Source organism: Vidua chalybeata, chromosome 20 (genome assembly GCF_026979565.1).
Source record: "Vidua chalybeata isolate OUT-0048 chromosome 20, bVidCha1 merged haplotype, whole genome shotgun sequence".
NCBI classification, from domain to species: domain Eukaryota; kingdom Metazoa; phylum Chordata; class Aves; order Passeriformes; family Viduidae; genus Vidua; species Vidua chalybeata.
The window spans coordinates 8,974,342-8,994,045 of record NC_071549.1 but is presented as its reverse complement, the minus strand read 5'-3'; the positions used below and the strand labels follow the sequence as shown (position 1 = coordinate 8,994,045).

Here is a 19,704-nt window from a genome sequence, read left to right as displayed (position 1 = left end):
TTTTGTCCCAGCCTCTACTCAGGGAATTACTCTTGCTTTACTACTGATGTGACACCATTAGCAAGCGAGCACAGAGAGAGTAAGTGATGAGCAGTAGGAACAGTTTCCCCCACACAGCTGTAGCTGCAGAATAAATAATTTCTGCTAAATGGGTCTGTCCCCTTCCCTCCCAGCTCTGTCATTTCCTGGCAGCATCCTGTCTGTAATCTCTTTTTCTAGCAAGGCTGTAATCCTGTGACTGAGCAATGAGTGTCCATCTTGCCATCCCAGCCTGCCACTGCAGCCTCAGTTCTTGGATGTGATGTGGAGATAATTCTGGGAAAGCAAAGAATCAAACACATTACAGCTCTAAGTACATCCATTTGGGATCTGCCAGGGACTGTAACATCATTAACTTCCCAGATTTCATTCCTGCTCCTGTGCAGCTGGGGCTGCCTGGGCCCCACTCAGCAATCCCTGCTGAGCTGGCTCCTGGCACTGCCAGGAATGCCAAGGGAGAGAACACAGCAGACACTTGGGGAGAGCTGAATTTCACTTTTACATTCATAAAACCATCCAGCCTTTGACTTGCAAGGGTCACTCACCCCTGATTTTCTCCTCTCCTCTTGTCCCACCCGTGGTATTTCTCATGAACACACCCCTAGGAAATGTTCTTGCCAGAAGGGCAAGATGCCTCACAAAAATCCCTTAATCCCTCAATTCCACCATATTTCTCTCCTATTTGAAAGAAGTAACATTTATATTCAGAACTGCAAAGATGGCAGGAAAAAACCTTCATCCAAATTCTTAAGAAAACATCTTTTCTCTTTGTGGCTTCCCCAGCCCCTCCAGGCAAGTCCCTCTTGGACCAAGCTTCAGCTTTCATTGACAGCAACCATCACAACAAAAATCTGTGATTTTGATGGAAATATGGGAATTATTCATGAAACCTTTGGCAAGAATGGAGCAATTCATTTAATTCACACAACAGCTATTACCTCTTCCATTAATGGAGTTTGCTAGATATGGAAACTTTCCTTGTATCCATAAAAACACAGGACCCATGGCATGACCAGACACTAAAACAACAAGAATTATGGAGCTGACTGAATACAAATAAATAAAATATAGAACACACACATGCCTCAAAAGAGCCAGGAACCAAGAACGGGTTTCTCATAAAAAATTATTTCACTTTGGGTTGGAAAAGTGCAAATGGGAGCAAGATCTAATGCCAGGAATCACAGGAAGGAACCATTAATGCCCCCAGTCAGTCACTCCTCCCACCCAAGGGAATAATAGCTCCTGCACTGCAAGGCAGCCTGTGTATATTTTATTAAATCCCTTAAAAATGGATTCTCAAATGGTTTATTAACAAATGGTCTTCCTCCAAGAGAGCAGAAAATCTTGTTAGAAAGAATCTGTCATCTTCCCATGCACTGAGGGATGTTTACTGGGATAGCTTTTCTCTTTTATTCCTTTCTGCAATTTACAGACACCTGTAAGCTATGATCCATAAAAACTTGGAGCTCAGTGTGTAGCTCTACCATCCATCTCTGCCAGCACTCTCTTTTGAACAGTTTTTGGAGTGTTCTGGAACTTTGGGGATGAGGGGAGCTGTTTTCTCCTTCCATTATGCTGCACTCCAAGGCCAAACCCTCCCGTGTGTGCCCACAGAGGAGCAGCTTTGCCCTTTTCCATTTGCTGCTTTGTTTTATCCAGTGCCAAAAATCACATTAGGGGGCTCCCAGGTCATGAAGCAAACCCAGAGATTTGTTTAATGTATTTCACCCTAAGGCAAGTTGATTGTAATTTCCACCATTGGATCAAACTTGGGGAGTTAATTTCAGGTTGCTGGGATGTGTTTTCCTGCAGGATCCATCACCTCCTGGCAGGGAGCTGTGGAGTAGAAAATAGCTGAGAAAAGAGGAGGTCTAACAGAAAAAATTCTGGCTTATTTAACTCTTGTCCTGCTAATTTCTTCACATAAAATATTCCTTAAATATTTTAGCATTGATTCATGTCATGAATGGATCACATTTTGTCAGCAGAGAAAAAATGGTATCACGGAAATAATCAAAAGTGCTTGGGGAAGCAACAGAACACCCAAAAATATCCAAGGATGCTCCAGAGCAGTACAGAACAAAAGGGATAATGACCTAAGAAGCATCTGACAGCAGAGTAAAACAGTTCTGATTTTACTGGGTAGTTTAACAACTCTTAACTATTTAAAAATAATTATCATTGCAATTGCATTGTGTACTTGTGCACCTGTAAAACTACAAGCTGTTTTATTTCCCCCACATTTATGCAATAACTGGACAAAAAGTATTTCAAGGTGAACAGAACTTGCACAAACATCTTGCAACCCTTCTTAAAAACCTGCCATGATACCCTAAAATAACCCCACTCCTTCAAACTTTGCTTTTTTTGATCTTGGTTCTATGTAATGATATGAAGTTGCACTTTTCATTGTTATTCAAATATTCAGATAATTGGAGGGAAGAAAGGGAAGAGCCATTAGTAATGGCTCTCTTTTTATTTTTTCTTAATAAAAATCACAGTATTGGCACCACTGTTAGTGCAAAAAGTCTTGAGCTCCCCAAGGGAGCAGCATTGATCTAAAAGCCTCTTCCCTGTGTTTGCTCCCAGGATTTTCTTTGTGAATAAGCACTGCTTCAAATCCAAGTGTGTCTCCAGTGGGCTGGAAACGTGTTTGAAGGGTCAAACAGAAGTTCTACAGGCAGGCAGGCAGCACAAAACTCCAGAGGTGGCAAGAGGAGCTGGGGCACCAGGAGTGAGCTGCTCCAGCCTGGGCTCCCTGCAGAACTTGGTTCTGGTACAACAAGGGGCTCTGCTCCAGCTGGGAATCCAATGGAGCCACTGGCACGGACAGGGAGGGGCTGGCACCGAGAGGGGAGCCCCTGGCACAGAACAGGGATCTCATCCCCCCACCAACATGGAGAGTGCCCCAGGGCTGCTCTAACCATCGTTCTGCAGTGTTTGTATGTGGCCAGAAAAATAACAAGTGGCACAACCAAAGAAAGAGGCTTAAAAAAAAAAAAAAAAACCTCTGAAAACTCTTAAATTCAGAGAGATTGTCAAATAGAAATGCACTTGCCTTGTTTTGCTACAAAATGTTTCCCACCATTTGGGCTGCCTGCAAAAAAAACCAAGCACAAGTTGTTTTGTATCACAGAACAACCCAGCCTCCACCTGCACCTCTCTTCCTTTCAGTGAACATAAATATAAAAATTTTTAAAAATCCCATACACTCTGACAGGTCCTTCTGCAAGCTGAAGCTCTCAGGCTGGAGGACATCATTTTTTCCACTGGAGCAATGCTCTGCTGCTCTCAAGGCCCAGATGTTTTCATCATGGCTCTAATTGCAGAGGTATTGCATTCCCTTCCAAAAGCTTCCAGGAGCAGATTTGCTGAGTCAGCTGCCTACCTCCAGCTGGAAGTTTTTGTTCCAATCTCTCTGGTCCCAGGAGAATCACCTGGATCAATGTTCTACTCCCATTATGAAAGGATGGAACTGCCCCTATATTAGTGATAATCCTAAAACATATTCAGTCATTAAATCAAGGCATTGCTTAAACAAAGTGGCCTTAAATTCCTGTTATTTCAAAGGAACCCTGGAGAGTGGATCTGGCCAGACTTCACCCACTTTTTTTGGTATTACAGGTTCCCATTAAATGAATTTCTTCAAGGATTAAGATGGTTTGGAAAAGCAGAGAATTAGCAGAAATTCTTTGATAGTTCTTGAACTAAAATCTTTGCCAAAACTTGGTACCAAATGATCCAGAATCCTACAGGATTCCACTGAGCTCCAGGAATACTGGAACTCTTCCCTTTGGGGAAGGAAGATTTTACAAAGAATTTACCAATGTGGGGCCACAGCATCACTAGTTTATTCCTTTTGCACCTTTAGTGAAAAACCAAACAAATCAACCCCAAAACAAAAGCAGCAACAGCAAAGAAAGGGCCTTTGAGGTCAAAAGTGAACAGAAAGGAAACAACAGAAGGAAGAAAGGAGACAGGAATGAAATGGGAATAAAAGATTGAAGGGACAAGAACAAACTGCCTGGAAGGATTGGTGTGAAAGGAAAATTGAGTTTCCTTCCAAAAATAGGAGGGAAAATACTTGGGCTAACTAACCAATAAACTCTAAAGTCCATTATCCCAATCTCTGTAATCACTTTTTAATAGTTCTAAGGTGCTGTTCCAAACAGCACCATGAAAAGCACAGTGTCCCTCAACAAGAGCAAAGAAAGCAAGCAAAGCAAGCAAAGAAACCCAACCACATTTATCAAAATCACCAGAATTATTCCACACTTTGAGAAGGACTAGAAGAATATTCATTCACCTCTGGACCACAAGTCATTTACCCAATTGGCAGAAATAATTTACATTTCACCTTTTCTTCTTCTTCTTAATCACCCCACACCCTTTTTCAAAAGGTCATTTTAATCATATTTTTCACCAAAAAAAAAGAGGAAAGCCTCCATTTTGCTCAACACCCAGACATTTGCACTGCTCTGGGCTGGGACTCCACCAGCCAAGAATAACTGAGGCCATTGAATTATTTAAAGCAGTTGTTTGCACTCAATTAGATTTTCATGAAAGGTTAAGCAAGAAACTGATTCACAGCCCCTCCCCATGTTTATGGGAGGGTTTTTACACAGGACAAAGTATTTAAAATTCATTCATTTGAATGACTGAGCCCATGCAAAATATAAATGTATAAGGTAATAAATTTACCTTAATAATAATACCTTTAATAAAAGGTTATTTTAAACTTCAAATTTCATTTTCTCAGCTTCCAATTCTAACAGATTTAATTTCAAGAGAATGTGAAAATATCTGTGCCAAAATATTTCACTTCTGAAGTAAAGATTACTTTTAAAATAGAGCTTTAAATTCCCACTGTTAATAGGAAACTGGAGAGAAATACTGAACATCCATATAAATACACATGCACAGGGTAATCTTGTCTTTATGGACTAAAAATAAATTGATTTAAAGCAGAATTTTAATGGAGAGAGGCCACACAAGGATGGTTTTCTTATCAAGGAGAGGCTCCATCTGCTTTCTCCTACACATTTCCCATTTATTGCATCAGGGGCATCACCCAGCAAGGTTCTGAACCTGCCTGGCTCCCTCTGAGCAAATTCCAGATGAATTCCTGCCTGTTTTCCTTTCCCAAAGACTCACAGAGCCTCTGGAATAAAATGCTCAATAAGAGCAAAACAGAAAATACTAAAAAAAAAAAAAAAAAAAATTATTAATCCAAGGGGCTGTGCAGGGACCTGGAGCCATGTCACACATTTATTATTCTGCTATTTTACATTTCTCCTAGAGTTCTGAAGGAAGATCAGAGACTCTGAATTGTCCTAACAGGTGGTCATGCAGTTTGTCCTCAGCACTTCTGGGAAAAAGCTGCCCTGGACTGGAAATCTACAGCACTGTGCTATTTCAGGAGATTTGTCACTTAATCTCTCTATTTCATCACAGCAGAAAATGACTTGGAAGGATAAAACTTTAAAACCACGGAGGTGTGAATTTCAAGGCTTTCCCTGGAAAAGGTGTCTTTTCAAATTGAGAAGTACAGTACTTATTTTCTCCAGGAGAATTTTAAACAAACAAATAAATCCAAATATTTAGGACCAAGAATGGTGTTGAAATCCCCACATATGGTGGGAAATGTGGGGTAAAATCTGTTCTCATCCACACAGACACTGCAGGGGAAATTAAAAAAAAGGAGAAAATTACATAGATGAAGCTACTGTGCAACTCCACTCCATAATTCAACTAAAGCCTGACCAGAGTGAAAAACTCTGTATTATGAACAAGATTCTGATCACCATGTGCACACTCCAGCACAATAAAAGGTGAATAATTCATCATCATTTTCAAAGGCAAAGTATGCATCACTCAGCTTGGGGGCAGCACGGGGGATTTCACTGGCAGGATTTTTCTTTGGGGACAATGACAAAGTGGCGCTCAGCAGCAGGAACCTGAAGCACTGAAGTGTGTTCCATGTGCCATAAATCAACACTGCAGCCACAGGATGTCTCTCTGCTCCCAACATACCATCAATTTTTCAATAACCCCCTTAAATAATGGAAAACGTGCACGGCGACAACAGTAATGAAAAATGAAATGTTTTGCACGCCAAAGATTTTAGAATAACACTGTTAATATGTTGCTTCTGCAGCTAAAGAAGCTTTTTAATAGAAATTTTCTCCCCAAAAACCCAACATGTTTGACCCCAAACAAGCTGGAGAGTCTTTGTTCAGTCTTTGAGCTCTGTGGCAGCTGGTTAGGAACAACCTGGTTCAAAACAGGGTTTCTTTTGTGGTTTTAAAATTAACCAAGACAACGAGTTCTGTGTTCCAGGAACTGCTTGTACATCCACCCTAGGCTATCATTACACCTTCCCATCCCAGCGAGGGAAAACCCTTCAAGCAACGAGAGCTCTCCAGAAAAAAAATTATTTTTAAAAGGATGGTTTAAATCCCGGTCTGGAATAAAAAGGAAAATGATGAACTGGTCATGGATGAAGTCAGCATCTCCACTGCTGCTCTTCCCCAGCCAGAAGGCAAGCTCAGTCATCCCTGACCTCTTTGTTTTTTCAGAATAAAGGGAAAAAAACCCCAAGGTTGTCTTAGTGGCACGTGAGCAATAAAGCACAGAACCCCTGGGAGAAGTGAGCCAAGGGAGGAGCAGCCTCACCCTGGGCACGGGGCCAAGCAGGGCCACCAGGCTCCCCCAGGAGCTGGCCCAGGCAGCTCCTGGCACTGGGAACCTGCCCAGCCTGGCAGGGTGACAGCTCTGAGCTGCCTCTGCTCCCATCCCCAAGCCAGTGTCCCAGCAGGAAATGCTTCATGTCCCTCCACCACATATATTAGACAATTTTAACTAAGTGTTTCGTCCAAGTACCCAATGATCCCTTCTCACTCCTTCCCTTCTGTCCCCCTAAAAAAAAATTAGAAAGAAAGAAATAACAGACTTTTCTGATTCTTAGGAAAATAATTTCTCACCTAATGATCAAAAATCAGAAGCAAAAGCTGAAAATGAAGTTTTTACTGTAGCACATTGCAAGTTATTTGGTTTGAAATATTTTTGCTAAAAAATAGTCCATTACTGTGCTGTAAAATGAATCAAAGTGCAATGAATACTCTTTAGAATACATCACTCACTAATTAAATGTTCTCACACAGGAGCTTGCTTACCCTAACAGAAGGTAAAACTGAAGCATGATTTTTCTGATTTTCTGAGACACAAGTTGTGGCTCCCAGCCCCCCTCAGTGATGTCGAATTTCTCTGAATTTAAAATAGCCCAAGTATTCCTTTCAATACATTTAATATTCAGATTCTTGTATGAGCTGTTACACTGCTGATGCAGAACATGCTCCCTAAATAAATCCTTTCCAGTTCTTTTCTCTCATATCTGGTGTTTTTCACACATGAAGAAGTCACATCAGGCACTGAATCTTTCACAGAGATGGCAAAGGGACCATGAACTCTGCAGGTTGTAAAGGTTCAGAACATTAATGTTAAAATAACCTGGGCAGGATACACCTTCTTAAGAATGATGTTGTTTATGGATATTATTCCCTGTTCCCAACTGTTTTCCTTCCCTTTTATTAAAAGTTCCTGAGGAAAAAAGAAATGTTCACTCTGTTATTTACTACTAGGACTCCATCATTCACAGAGTGCAAACTCCTTGACTGTGAAAACTCATTTTCAATGCAGTTCCTACTTAAATAGGAGGAAAAATATGCAAGCAGCAAGTGCTAATTACAAGGGAAAATGGAGCATGTGTTAACGAGCTACAACAATTCAGCTTGCAGCACTTTGACAAGTCAGAGCTCAGAAGTGAGAAACAAGAATAGATTTTTCGTTTATTTTCCTGATGCTGTCTGCTCAGGGTATTTAAATTAACAGTGTAATAAATTATTAAACTGCCCAAACTCTCAGGGTGTGAAATTCACAGGCCAAACACTCATCTGCCAGCATGGCAGATAATTTTTTTAGACATAATATCCAATAATCTGCCACGACTGTCGCTCTGGATTGGGCTTTATGTGACGAGCAGCACCAGCAGCAAGGAGCTGCTCTGTGTAAAAAGCAAGTGCCACAGGGCACCTGAATTATTGCACAGCCCTTGCTGGTCACCACAGCAGTTCAGCAAGTCATGAGCAGTGTGTTTGTTCATTCTTTGCAGGCTGGAATTCAGAGAGAGCATGTGGGAGCCAAGGCACACGTGGGAATTTCCCCTGGGCTGAGGAGAAGGTTCCAGCACAAGGAGGAACAGTGGGAAAGGGTCTCAGGGCAGGGAGAGCAAACAGCTCCAGCCCCTCTGCTGCTGAGGCTCTGCACAGCACAGGGGTCACAGCAGGGCATTCCTTTCATATCACCTCACCCACATTTCCAGTCACCCAGAATATTCACCTGAGTGCCTCCCCAGTTACTTGGTTAATTCACAGTCAGACAGAGCCAGTTAAGGATGCTGCAAACTCACACCAAGAGCTTCAGAACATCAGCCACAGTGAAAAAAAAATCAGGATTTCCAGAGGAAGATCTTTATAGATTCTCCAATTACAGTCAACCACTGGAAAACATATTAAAAAAAACCAAACAATCCAGAAACAAGAAAATGTTTCATCCCTGAGACTGAAAACATAAAAGGATAATCTTGGAATGTACAACATCATCTCTTCCCTTGAGCTGTCTCTGACACTTCTCTGACCTCCTGATGAGCCACCACAGTTCACAAAACCACCTGGAAACTAACTAGGAAAAAAAATGAATAAAAAGGATAAAAACTTTTTCTTTGCTCAGGAGATCCACAAAGCAGCACAAGAACAGTCACAGGGAAGGGGGGAAGAACCTGCTCATTGAGCCACAGGCTCCCACATCATCTCCTCTAAGGTCTCAACACATCTCTAACATTTGGATTGTCTCTAATTGCCCAGAAACCAGGAAAATCACCCCATAACTGCTGTGTACATCTATGATCCTCTCATACCATTTAAGAAGAAAAACACATTTTGCAATTATCCAGATTGTCAGTTACCATCTCCAAAGATAAAATTTTATCTTGGCCTGCTGTTGGTAACCAAGCAGTGGTGGGGAAAAAACAACCACCAAAAATAACAAAACTCAGACAACTCAAGGTCAATTAATTGTAAATGAAAACCTTCTAATAAATCATTAAATTTTAGGAGAACTTCAACTACCCAACACTTCAGTTATTCCTCTGCAGAACCCAGCACTATTCTGGCTGTGAGTTTGCTGCAGCCTCTGTAACTCCACAAGAAATGATCCTGCCAGGGTGTGAATTGCCAGCTCCATCTGCAAATTTAATTTGGCACAGCTGGATTGAACTGATGACATTAAAGATAAATATTATATACCTGCTTATAGAAAAACTCTCATTCCAATTATTTTTGTATGGAGTTTATCATTCCTTCTGCTCCTGTTTTTTTTCCTATTTGAAGCAATTTCTCAACAGTGCCCAAAGCAGAGCAAAGTGTTGGGAGGGAATGGTTAAAATTTTCCCTCTCACACTTTTACAGACATTTCTATGGCCAAGTCAATGGGAAAAGCAAACTGTAGACTTCAGGAATCACATTAGGATTTACAGAGCTCTTGGAGCTCTCAGAAAGCACCTCAGATAATTGTATTTCTGGATGACTGTGAGAGCATCAATAGCTAGACAGTTTATATGACTGATATTGAAATGATGGAAAATAGAGAACTCAACTGAAAGTAGATACTGTATATGATTAATGGGAACAAAAATCCCATAAAACATAAAGAAGCTGAGATAAAGTTCAAAAAGAAAACTACCAGTGCAGGGGAAGAGCAAAAAAAACAAGCAATGAAGAAATAATATGGACAAGGAAAATGAAATTCTATCTACATTTATTAGATGCAAATGTTGAAATTAATAATTTGGGAGCCATTAGAACTCAGCTTTTTTTTGGAGCTCATTTTCCCCAAACCATGGCCATCAGACAGAATTCACTTCCCCAAGATTTCCATCAGAGGAAGGACAAAGGACCAGCTTTAAACCTGGCAAGGAGTCTCCCCTTCCAAAGAGAAATAAAACCCCAAAGGGTCGCTGTGGTGTCAGAGCCCTCTCGGGGCAGCACCAAAACAACTCCTGGCCCTTCCAGGGCACTGCTCAGCCCAGAGTGCCAGGACAAGCCCCAGGTGCCCCTCAGGGGTGGTTTCATTACTCCTCCCTCCCCCTGCTCTCCTCTTAGGCAGAAGTTTGAGGCAGAAGGGTGCCAGGATCCTGTCCCTAAAGCCCTCTCCAGCTTTGGGGTCTCTCTCTCTGTCACAGGGCCAGTGCAGCAGTTTGGCTCAAACAAATGAGGCTTCTGGAGAAAGAGAAAACCTCTCCCTTGGGAGCAGAAAGCAAATGCTGGGCAGAAAGTGAGCATCATTATTAATTTACAATTATTTTGTAACTTACTCCTGAAATGCCAAAAGCATCTTCCTTTCCATGCCAGAGATGCTGGGCATTAGCTGCAGTCAAAACATCTAAAACTGGATGAAACATTGAAACATTCTCGTTTCCTGCAGCATTTTCAGGCTGTAACTGTGTCAATTACATTCTCTAACACTAAAATTATGCAGAAAGTTAATGTTGATGTAACTTTAAAGAAGAAATCTCTGTCATAAATGACACGAACAGATCCTTACACCCTGCAAATATTTACACACAGGAGTAAATCTCTTTTTCAAAGCCCTCCTACAGCTGTCAACAGGAGCATCAAGGAGATTATTACTCCTGATGAAGCATTTATTCCTGCATATAATACAGAAATATACCCAACAGAAAAAGTTCAGCATTTTAATGGAACTCAGTAGATAATTCCTCAGAGCCCCATCTGTGGTGCAAAGAACTATTTTCCTATTTAATTTCGAATTCACCTTTTAACTGCATGAACCTAATGGTTTCCAATTATTCCTCTGTACATAATACAAGCAAAAAGAGGCTGTGGAATGTTTCTCTCTTATCTGGATATTGTCATTTTACTGTCTCAAACTTCTAAAAACAAGCTTTTAGCTGGGGAGGAAATCAGCCAGCATCAGACCTAGTGGGGAAACCCTGCACTTGCTCAATGTCTGTGGCTCTTACATAGTTCCAGATGTTCAGAACATTAATAATGCACTAACTCAAAACCTCTTTTTGAAACTTTAGAATGTGCAAATTGCATTAAAACCTCTTTGCCCTCATTAATGGTATTGTTACAATCCCAGTACTCTGGAAAATGTTTTTTGGCATTTGTTTAACTTTGTGATATTGCCATTTACTCATTTTAACAGCCAGTGTTCAAATCTTAATGCTTTTAATAGGCTGGGCTAAACAGACTACCATCCTTTGGAAATTTATTGAAGTAATTTATTAAATAAGTAAAAGTTGTCTGAAAGCAGCATTGCTTTGTTTTATTGATGGCAGAAAAAATGGGTTTCTTATAATTTATTTACAAACCCATGTTTCAGGAAAGTTTTAGAAATGAAAATACTGTCTTTTCAGAGTTTTATTCATTGTCTGTTACTGAAAGACTTCTTGAAAACAAGAATTTCTACCAATCTCATGTATCTCAGTAAGAAAAGGCTCTGTCTGAAATGAAGAAGAGCCAGACACTGAGAATTAATCATGAAATGATATCCCTCCCTCAGCCTGCCACATCTGAGGGTGCCACATTTACATGATGCCAGGGTTTAAATCCATGTGGACACAGCCAGAGGTTAAACTCAGGTCCCTCCTGTTGATTCCAAATCATTCTCCTGAACCTGAACATTCTCAGTCTGTTGAAACCAGCTCCATGCTGCTCAGAGTTAATTAATATTGTTAATTCCTGCCTGTCTGGAGCTGTGGGAGGGTGCCAGGAGTGGTTTGTCAGCACAAGGGCAAACAACACCTGCCTGAGACTCCTCTGCAGGTTTGGTGGATACCTGACACAGGGAGAGGGAGCCAAGCAACAAGGAGAGGAGCTCCAGCCCAAAGGGATTTGCTGTCACCCAATCCTGGCTGTTCCCACTCCAGAAAACATCAGCAGCCCAGAGAGCAGGAAAATGGGATGAGACTGACAGAGCTTCAACTCTGAACTGGCAGCTCCTGAAGTTATGAGACAAATAAAAGCTCAGCTGAGAAATTCAGCATTTATTTTTGCAAGTGGCAAAAGTTGCTGTGTGTGATCACTATAACCTTACCCCAAAATTCTCAAGGAAAACAGCCAGTGCAATGCAGCATGAATAATTTCCATGCTAATTTATGCTAATTGTGCCACTATTCTATGATCATGGAATAGTTTGAGTTGCAAGGAACCTTTAAATGGGATTCAGTCCAACCTCCCTGCAATGAGCTGAGGTTTTAAAGCAGAGAATTCTTATCAGCTCCTAAGTTTTCCTGTTGAAAACACTCTTTCAAACCCTTTTCAACTACAACTGTAAAAATTCTGCTTCCAAGTGATGACTCCTCAATTAGCAGACCCAAATTAACCAACAGTGCCTCAGAGAACACAACAAACCAAACCAACATTAACATCCTTGTCCAAAGCATCTTTTGTTAAAAAAAAAAAATGCTACTAAGAAAGGTCAGTTAATTCATCATGATGGAATATCACTAAAATTTATAAGCATTAGCATTTTTCTCCTTGCTGGATAGCCTGACTTTGACATGACACATATTGAATGAATCATCCAAGATGCAGGCACCAGGCAAGATAGATCTTAATGCAGACAGGTTGGCAACATGAGCCCTAATGGGCCTTATCTTAATCTTGTTTAAAAGCATCTTAGATTTCTGGGCAATCTTTTCACCTTCTGATATTCTCTTTTATAGAGTGGTTTTTGCTGGAGTTGCTACTGATTTTCACATAAATGCATTTTTGCTGCATAGTATCACCAGTTTTTGGAGCATTAAAAATGATGGAGCTTTGGAATTTAGTGAATGTTAAGATCAAGCTGATTTTTTAAAAAGTCAATGTGCCACTACTCCAACAATGACATTAAAAATTTCCATGTTGTTTGTGAATTACCCCACATGAACCATCACAGACACCTATCAAACATGGGGATGCACAGCTGATGGGCTGTTTGCCCATCCATATATCTTCCTCCACTGCATTAACTCCATATATTTGCTATACATATATTTTTAAACAGCCACTCTTCAAATAAAAATATATTTACTCAAATAATTGATTAAGATAAAGGGAAATTTATCTGCTATCGCTTTTTCCCCCATTCACATTGCAGGCAGTAATTCCAAACTGAAATCCACTGTACATACCAAACTAAATTCCAGCTCCATCAAATTACCTGGACAGAAAGCACTTAAAATTCAAAACATTGTCCTTAGCCTTCCAGACAGGACCAAAAAAACACCTTTATTTGTCACTTATTCCAAAGTTGAAGCTTCAATTCATAAAACAGATTGAGCCATCAAAAAATCTGCTTAAATCATAATAGTGAGGTCCATGACCATGTGTATTAATCAGATCTTGACAGCCTTGAAAAATTCCTTTGAAGGCAGCAGCTTTTTAAAGAGAGGCAGCAATTTCCTATGAAAATCACTTTTGAGATGCAAATATTCTTTCTGATGATGAAAGAATACTTTGTTTTCCCTGTATTAATGTGCTTACATTATTCTGTATTTTCAACATATTAATCTCAGACTTAAAGGCAACCCAATCCTGAATAAAAGTAGTAGGAAGAAAAAGGGCATCCATAGAAAAATATTGGCAATGTGATTTTAAAATATCATCCTTCAATTGTCTGCAATTTCTATTTATCAATACTTTGCTGGGCTCAGGGAGTGTTCCTACAAAGAACAGAACACTCAGCGTGTGTGGGGTGACCTTTCAGTGAGGCAGAAGGGCAGGGGGAGGAAGGCTCCAGAGCTGGCCAGCAATTGTTTTCCTCCTTTATTAAATGTCATTACAAAGTCTTTCTGTACTTGCAATTCACATTGATATTCTCATAAATATTTGTCAGGTCTGGATATGGAAGATCAACTCTCCAACATGACACACGTAGAAACATAATGCTGGAAACTTAGAGATGCTCCAGTTAAATTCTTAAATGAATTGGAGATTTCTTGTCAGATCATTTCCTTTGCATGGGAGTGCAGAGTTTTGTGAGGTTAAATAAATTTATGGTCAGTAATCTGCTTTTTTCAGGGGCTTACATTACCTGGTCTGATGTGGTCACCTAATGGTTACTGTCAGGAATTGCACTGTGGTTCCAATTCCTAAAGACACCCAGGCAAGAACAATCCTCCCTTTACAGCCTGCCAGTTAAATAATAAAAGATGAAGTGTTTCTAAAAAAAGAATAAATATTTTTTATTTAATTTTGTAAAATATTCTCTGCTTAGGAACCTTAGGCATGAGCGGAAAGATCTGAAATTCTATTTCCATCATGTTGGTGTTTTCAATCATTTGGTAGGATTTTTTGAGAGGTCTTTGTGTTTTGTCTGTTAAGATGATTTTTAAAAATCATAAATAATCATTTAAAATTTGAAAAGTCACACTCTTGCAAGCACTACAAGAAAAATGAGTATGGGTTACAGAATTATCTTGCAGGTCTATATTCCTGTTCCTGACCATAAACAAAAGTAATAACAAATAGAGAAGAAAGCAGAACTACGGGGAGATCCAGATTAACCTTAATTAGATAACTGTTGTCAGTGAAATTAGATATCACATAGTTTGAAATGGAGAAAGTTGATTTCTTTCAACCAATGTCAGTGAGCAATTCCCCTGACTAAAGAAAAATACACTCCAATCTCCAATGCAGTGAAATGGAACAAGAAACAAGGGAAGGAGAAATTAAGTGGATGAATTCTGCATTCTGATAGCACAGAAAGAACATGCAAAGACATTCTTGCTGCTGAGTCATACAGAAAGTATCATTTCATTATGTGATTTTTAATTTTTTTCTCAATAAACAATTTATAAACCTTCAGGGAAACAACATAAGGAAAAATTATGGATCTGGCTGGTTTTATGGTAATGCTGATTGAAATGATTGTCTGTGTTAATAAGTGCATCTGTTGAGAAAAACCAAACATGTTTGCTCATGAAAACAAACCTGAATGAAATAACAATATCATCCCACTGTGTTATTACAATACATTTATTTGATAAACATTTCTGTATGTTGATGCATAAAGCAGAAGATCACACAGTGCATTTTCAAAGGTGTGTGGTTTGAGGGGAAGAACAGCAATTCCTTACCAATTCCTTAACAGATTTCCTTACCTTATAGGATGGCAAAAAGCACAAGATTCCTTGGCCAAGTGTCTGACAGACTGACAGCAGCAGGGCTCCCACCTCATCCTGGAACTCGAAGGTCTCTGCGTGCTGGAACGTCGCACACAACTTCCGCCCATTGGGGCCCGCTCCCACCGTGCCGACCCAAACCTGGGGTGTTCCACAGGCAGAAAGTTAACTCTAAACCAGGCTGGATAAATCACATCAGGTTCAGTAATGACATTTTAAGTGTGAAAGAAATACTGAGATATTTCTTAAATTCATTTCAGTACTTGAAGTGCAGTAATTGATGTGAGATGGCTGTTACCAATATAACACAAGAAACTTTTCTAGGGAAATGTGTCTAAAAGTTGCCTCTTTATTCATTTGAAAATGTTCTTTTCCATTGCATTAAGCCAAGCAACAGTCTGGACCTTTCTTTTAACTGACAGAAAGGGTTTGCCATCACTTTTATTTGGCTTTAGTACCATGGGCAGCATCAGAGCTCAGGAGAGGCAACAGCCATGCCCAATACCTGGGAATTCCGGATAACGTGATTCGCCTCCAGCTGAATGGAAAACTTCACACCAAGCTCTGAGGAAAAGGAATCCATGGGAGAGAGCGTGCCCGATGTCAGAACAATTGTTCTAACTTCATTTAAGTCAGAAAAAGCCTAGGTGGGAGAAAGAAAAGCAGGAATTTAGAAAATCAACACAATCCCTCTCAGATCTGATGTGTATTTGCTATCACTCAGATTATTTTATCTTTTCTTCACACTCAGCTCACCACAGCAGGGTTCAAGCACCAAAAATTCAGCATGTGGACAAGGGTTTTCTGCCTTGAACTCTTTTTGTGCTTGGGCCTCGTAAAGAAGGAACTTGTATCTGCATCATCACGTTGGTCTTCAGTCATCCAGGTGTAAGTTTGTTGTAGAGCAACCCTGTAATCATCTGCAAACCTATACAGAGAGAAATATCAGTAAAAATTACAATTAAGCAATCAAATTGTGAGCATTCAGCTGATAAATGTTAGACCTGACCTGCTGTTCTCTTTGAAAAGACAGGAAAGGACCATGAACAGGCCTTTGAGCACGATCTGTGCTGCAGGGCTCACAACTGGCACCTCAATAAGTTCCTCTCTCCCATGCATAGACACTTTTTCTTCTTTTTCCAGGACAGCAACAAGATGTTTCTGCAAGAGGTAAATTCCATATTAATAACATTCTAAGTGTCTTCTCTAAACCAAAGTTAACAGGGATACAAGACTGTCAGCTCACTGCTTTAAAAGTTCAATTAAAATCCCTATAAAGTCAGAGGGAAAAGGACAAAGAAGGGCCAATGGAAAGGGAACAATACTTTCAATTTTTACCAATCCTTTTAACATAGCTGGCTTACACAGAAAGGAGGGGTAAACTTGAAAATAGGGTAAAAACATTTCAACACTCAATAAAAGTGCAGCTGGATAGAACAGGCAAAATATCACTGGCTCGATGGTTCAATTCAAATAACTGTATGTGAGCAACTGTATCCTTCAAAACATTGATTCTCCACAAATTCCAGTAGCTCGAGTGGATTACTCCTGATTTTCATCAGGAATCATTTTCAGACAACTTTTCAGCATTGCAGTAAATGAAAAGACCTGTTTCCATTTAACTTATGTGCATTTTAAGATGTTTAACACCCTCAATATTATGCATGGTGGTGCTCATTTATACAGCACACAACATTACCTGTAAAATGGGAAAAGTAATCCCAGTTATTCCCATTTTGTACAGAAAGTTGAGCATTTCTTTGCCACTCCACACCTTACAGGCAGTTTCATAGGCTCTCTCCACCAGCTGCCCAGAGCTCTCCTGCAACCAGCTGAAAGAGAGAAAAAGCAGAAATCATTTCAGCATTGATTTCAGAGATTTAGAGACACTTTGCACGTACAAAGCAAACCTCAAAAATTGCACCAGACTTCTAAGATGATGAATGTTTTACCACATGTAAGGAGAGAGATTCTGCTTTTCCTTTATGCTTGTTTTTCACTCTTGAACTCCCATGGAACTGCTTTGGATGCAGCTCATTGAAATGAGAAGAAAATTTCTCCCCATGTGTTTATACTTTATATAATAGATAATGAAGAAAAGGAATTAAAATCTAATTTCCTCTTATGATATATCAGGCTCATTCAAGCAAGACTTCTGCTACATATTTAAAGTCACTCATCACTACTCCAGTTGCTGCAGGTTGGTTTATCATCCCTGTCAACTGCTGACTTTCCAATTAAGAACAAATCCTGAGGCATGAAATGAACACTTTTCATATTTACACATGGGAGGGAAAGTGGGGCAATAAAGAGTGCCCATTTAAACCTACCCACAGGTATTGGCAACTGCTGCAACTTGAAGCAGAATTATAATTGTAATACAATGCAAAATGTGATTGACTGCTAAAAGCAGGAGCTAAACACAGAGATCATCTCATTTGTGGCAGAGCTGGAATTTTCTCTGGGTGAGCATGTTCTCCTTCATCCCTGCAGTACCACAAGCCCTTTGTCTCTGGTTAGAAAAGCAGGCAGCTCCCTCTCTCCCTCCCTCCCAGGAAAGGCTGGAGCTGTCTGCTCCATCAAAAGGCAGGAGGCATCAAAAAGACAGCTGTCAGTGCTGCAACAGCTCAAAATATTTACCTGCAAAACCAGTTCATCATTAGCAACTCAAGAGCAAGGCTCTGGGACTGTTTCAGTTCTAGATTTCCTGCCCTGTCACCACAAATAATCTGATCCATGGAACAATTAAAATATAACTTCCCTTCTGCCAGGTTAAATGCAAACAAAACCCCACTAGTACTGCCACAACAATCACTTCTTTGGCTAAAATTTGCTTTATCTTATTAAGGAATGGTGACCACTAACACAGGGAGAATTTGGCCTCAGCTTCTTAAATGTAGCATCAAAAAGACCTGGAATTGAAATTAGGACAAGGCCCCTGTGACAGGAATCAAACAGATTTACAGTGGGTAAAACACTTCAGGAAATGCAAAATGTTTCCCTGTTATGAACTTCAAACACCATCACATACTTTTGAAACAATAAATGCAAATACATACTTAACACATTGGCCAAATATCACCAAAAAACACCCTAAACTCTCAAATAAATTCCATCTAACATTAAAGCATTTACTTGCAAAGCCTGTTAAATTATTTTTAGAGCTAAGCAGGAAGCATAAATAAAATCAGCTCGATTCCCAGAAAGGTTATCTCTGGTTTTGAAGTGAAAATTGCTGTATGGAATATTTCCAGGAAAAGAATGAATGGGTGTTGCACACATGCCTTCAATTCCAGGAAGAGTATTTGCTGCTTCCCTCACTACCAGAAAATTCCACTGTTGACACAGCATATTCCATTGACCAAAGTGATCAGTCCTGCTAAATGTGTATCTCAGCAGCAGAGCCTGCCAGCACACCTCCACTGGCCTATCTGCAAATTCCTCACAAAGGTCACTGCAGCACCCCTGTGGCACTAAGCCCATCCTTAAGTGCTTTCTGGAATGAGGGCCCAGGATCTTTAGAAGTGAAATAAGATTTTTTTTCTAGCTCCCCATGCATTTGGCAAAGCCATGTCACTGTGCAGGTGCATTTTACCTATTACTGGCTATTTACACCCAGTCTTCTGCTTTCCAGCAACTGCTTTTCATGCTGCTGGCAGATTTGCCAAGACAATCAACCTTAGTTTTCCTGATAAGGTTAAAAAGCTTGACGCAATCAAATCTTCAGCCATGCTATTCTTATCTTTTACTAAAGTTTAACATTTGAAATATCCAAGGTAGGAGAATTGGCTTCTGCCAAGCAGAAAAAGTCCCTTGTCTCTGTGTGACACAAACATTAACTCTGAGCAGAGAGAGAGGATGGGAGAGTGAGCTCCTCCTGTGCTGTGCTGCACAGTCTATTGCAGCAAAATGAGTACAGCACACACTGAAGCAGAACTCAGTTAACTGCAAAGTCACTTGTAGCATTATTCACCTTTTTCTGCTGACTTTGATACTTCTACTTCACCCAAAAGACTTTGCCCTGGACCTCTTGTTTCTTCCTGGACTTCTGTCCATTTGCTTTTGTTACATCCCCTCTCATGATTTTCAACTTATGCCCAGCTCTTCCCCTTCCAGGAAGTCGCTTCCCAGGGAAAACAAAGGGCATGACTGACAAATTCACTTTCAGCTATGAAGAATTCAGTGGATTCCAATCTGATTCCAAGAACAGATTCCAAACCATTCCAAATACTTTCTGTCCAAGGCTCTGAAAGCATTCTATAAACATGACCTATTTAATTCTTTGACAAAATAATGCTATTAGTATTTGTCAAATAAGCAAACAAATGTGGGAAATACAAAAATTCATCTTATGAAAATTTTCATACTGAGCTTTATAAACCAGGAGTCCAAAAAAGCCCCATAAAGAGCAG

At 40.1% G+C, this 19,704-nt stretch overlaps 1 protein-coding gene across 4 annotated transcripts in view; it reads right to left on the bottom strand.

Annotated features, from left to right (window-relative positions):
• BRIP1 (BRCA1 interacting helicase 1) overlaps positions 1 to 19,704 on the bottom strand; it is a 93,603-nt gene that overhangs the window by 63,745 nt on the left and 10,154 nt on the right. For all 4 annotated transcript variants that reach the window (XM_053961422.1, XM_053961426.1, XM_053961423.1 and 1 more), the window contains exons 10-14: positions 16,992 to 17,124; positions 16,302 to 16,453; positions 16,049 to 16,220; positions 15,798 to 15,935; positions 15,272 to 15,433 (exon numbers count right to left, since the gene is read on the bottom strand). In XM_053961422.1, coding sequence (XP_053817397.1) covers positions 15,272 to 15,433; positions 15,798 to 15,935; positions 16,049 to 16,220; positions 16,302 to 16,453; positions 16,992 to 17,124 — 757 coding nt within the window. The remainder of the gene's footprint in view (positions 1 to 15,271; positions 15,434 to 15,797; positions 15,936 to 16,048; positions 16,221 to 16,301; positions 16,454 to 16,991; positions 17,125 to 19,704) is intronic.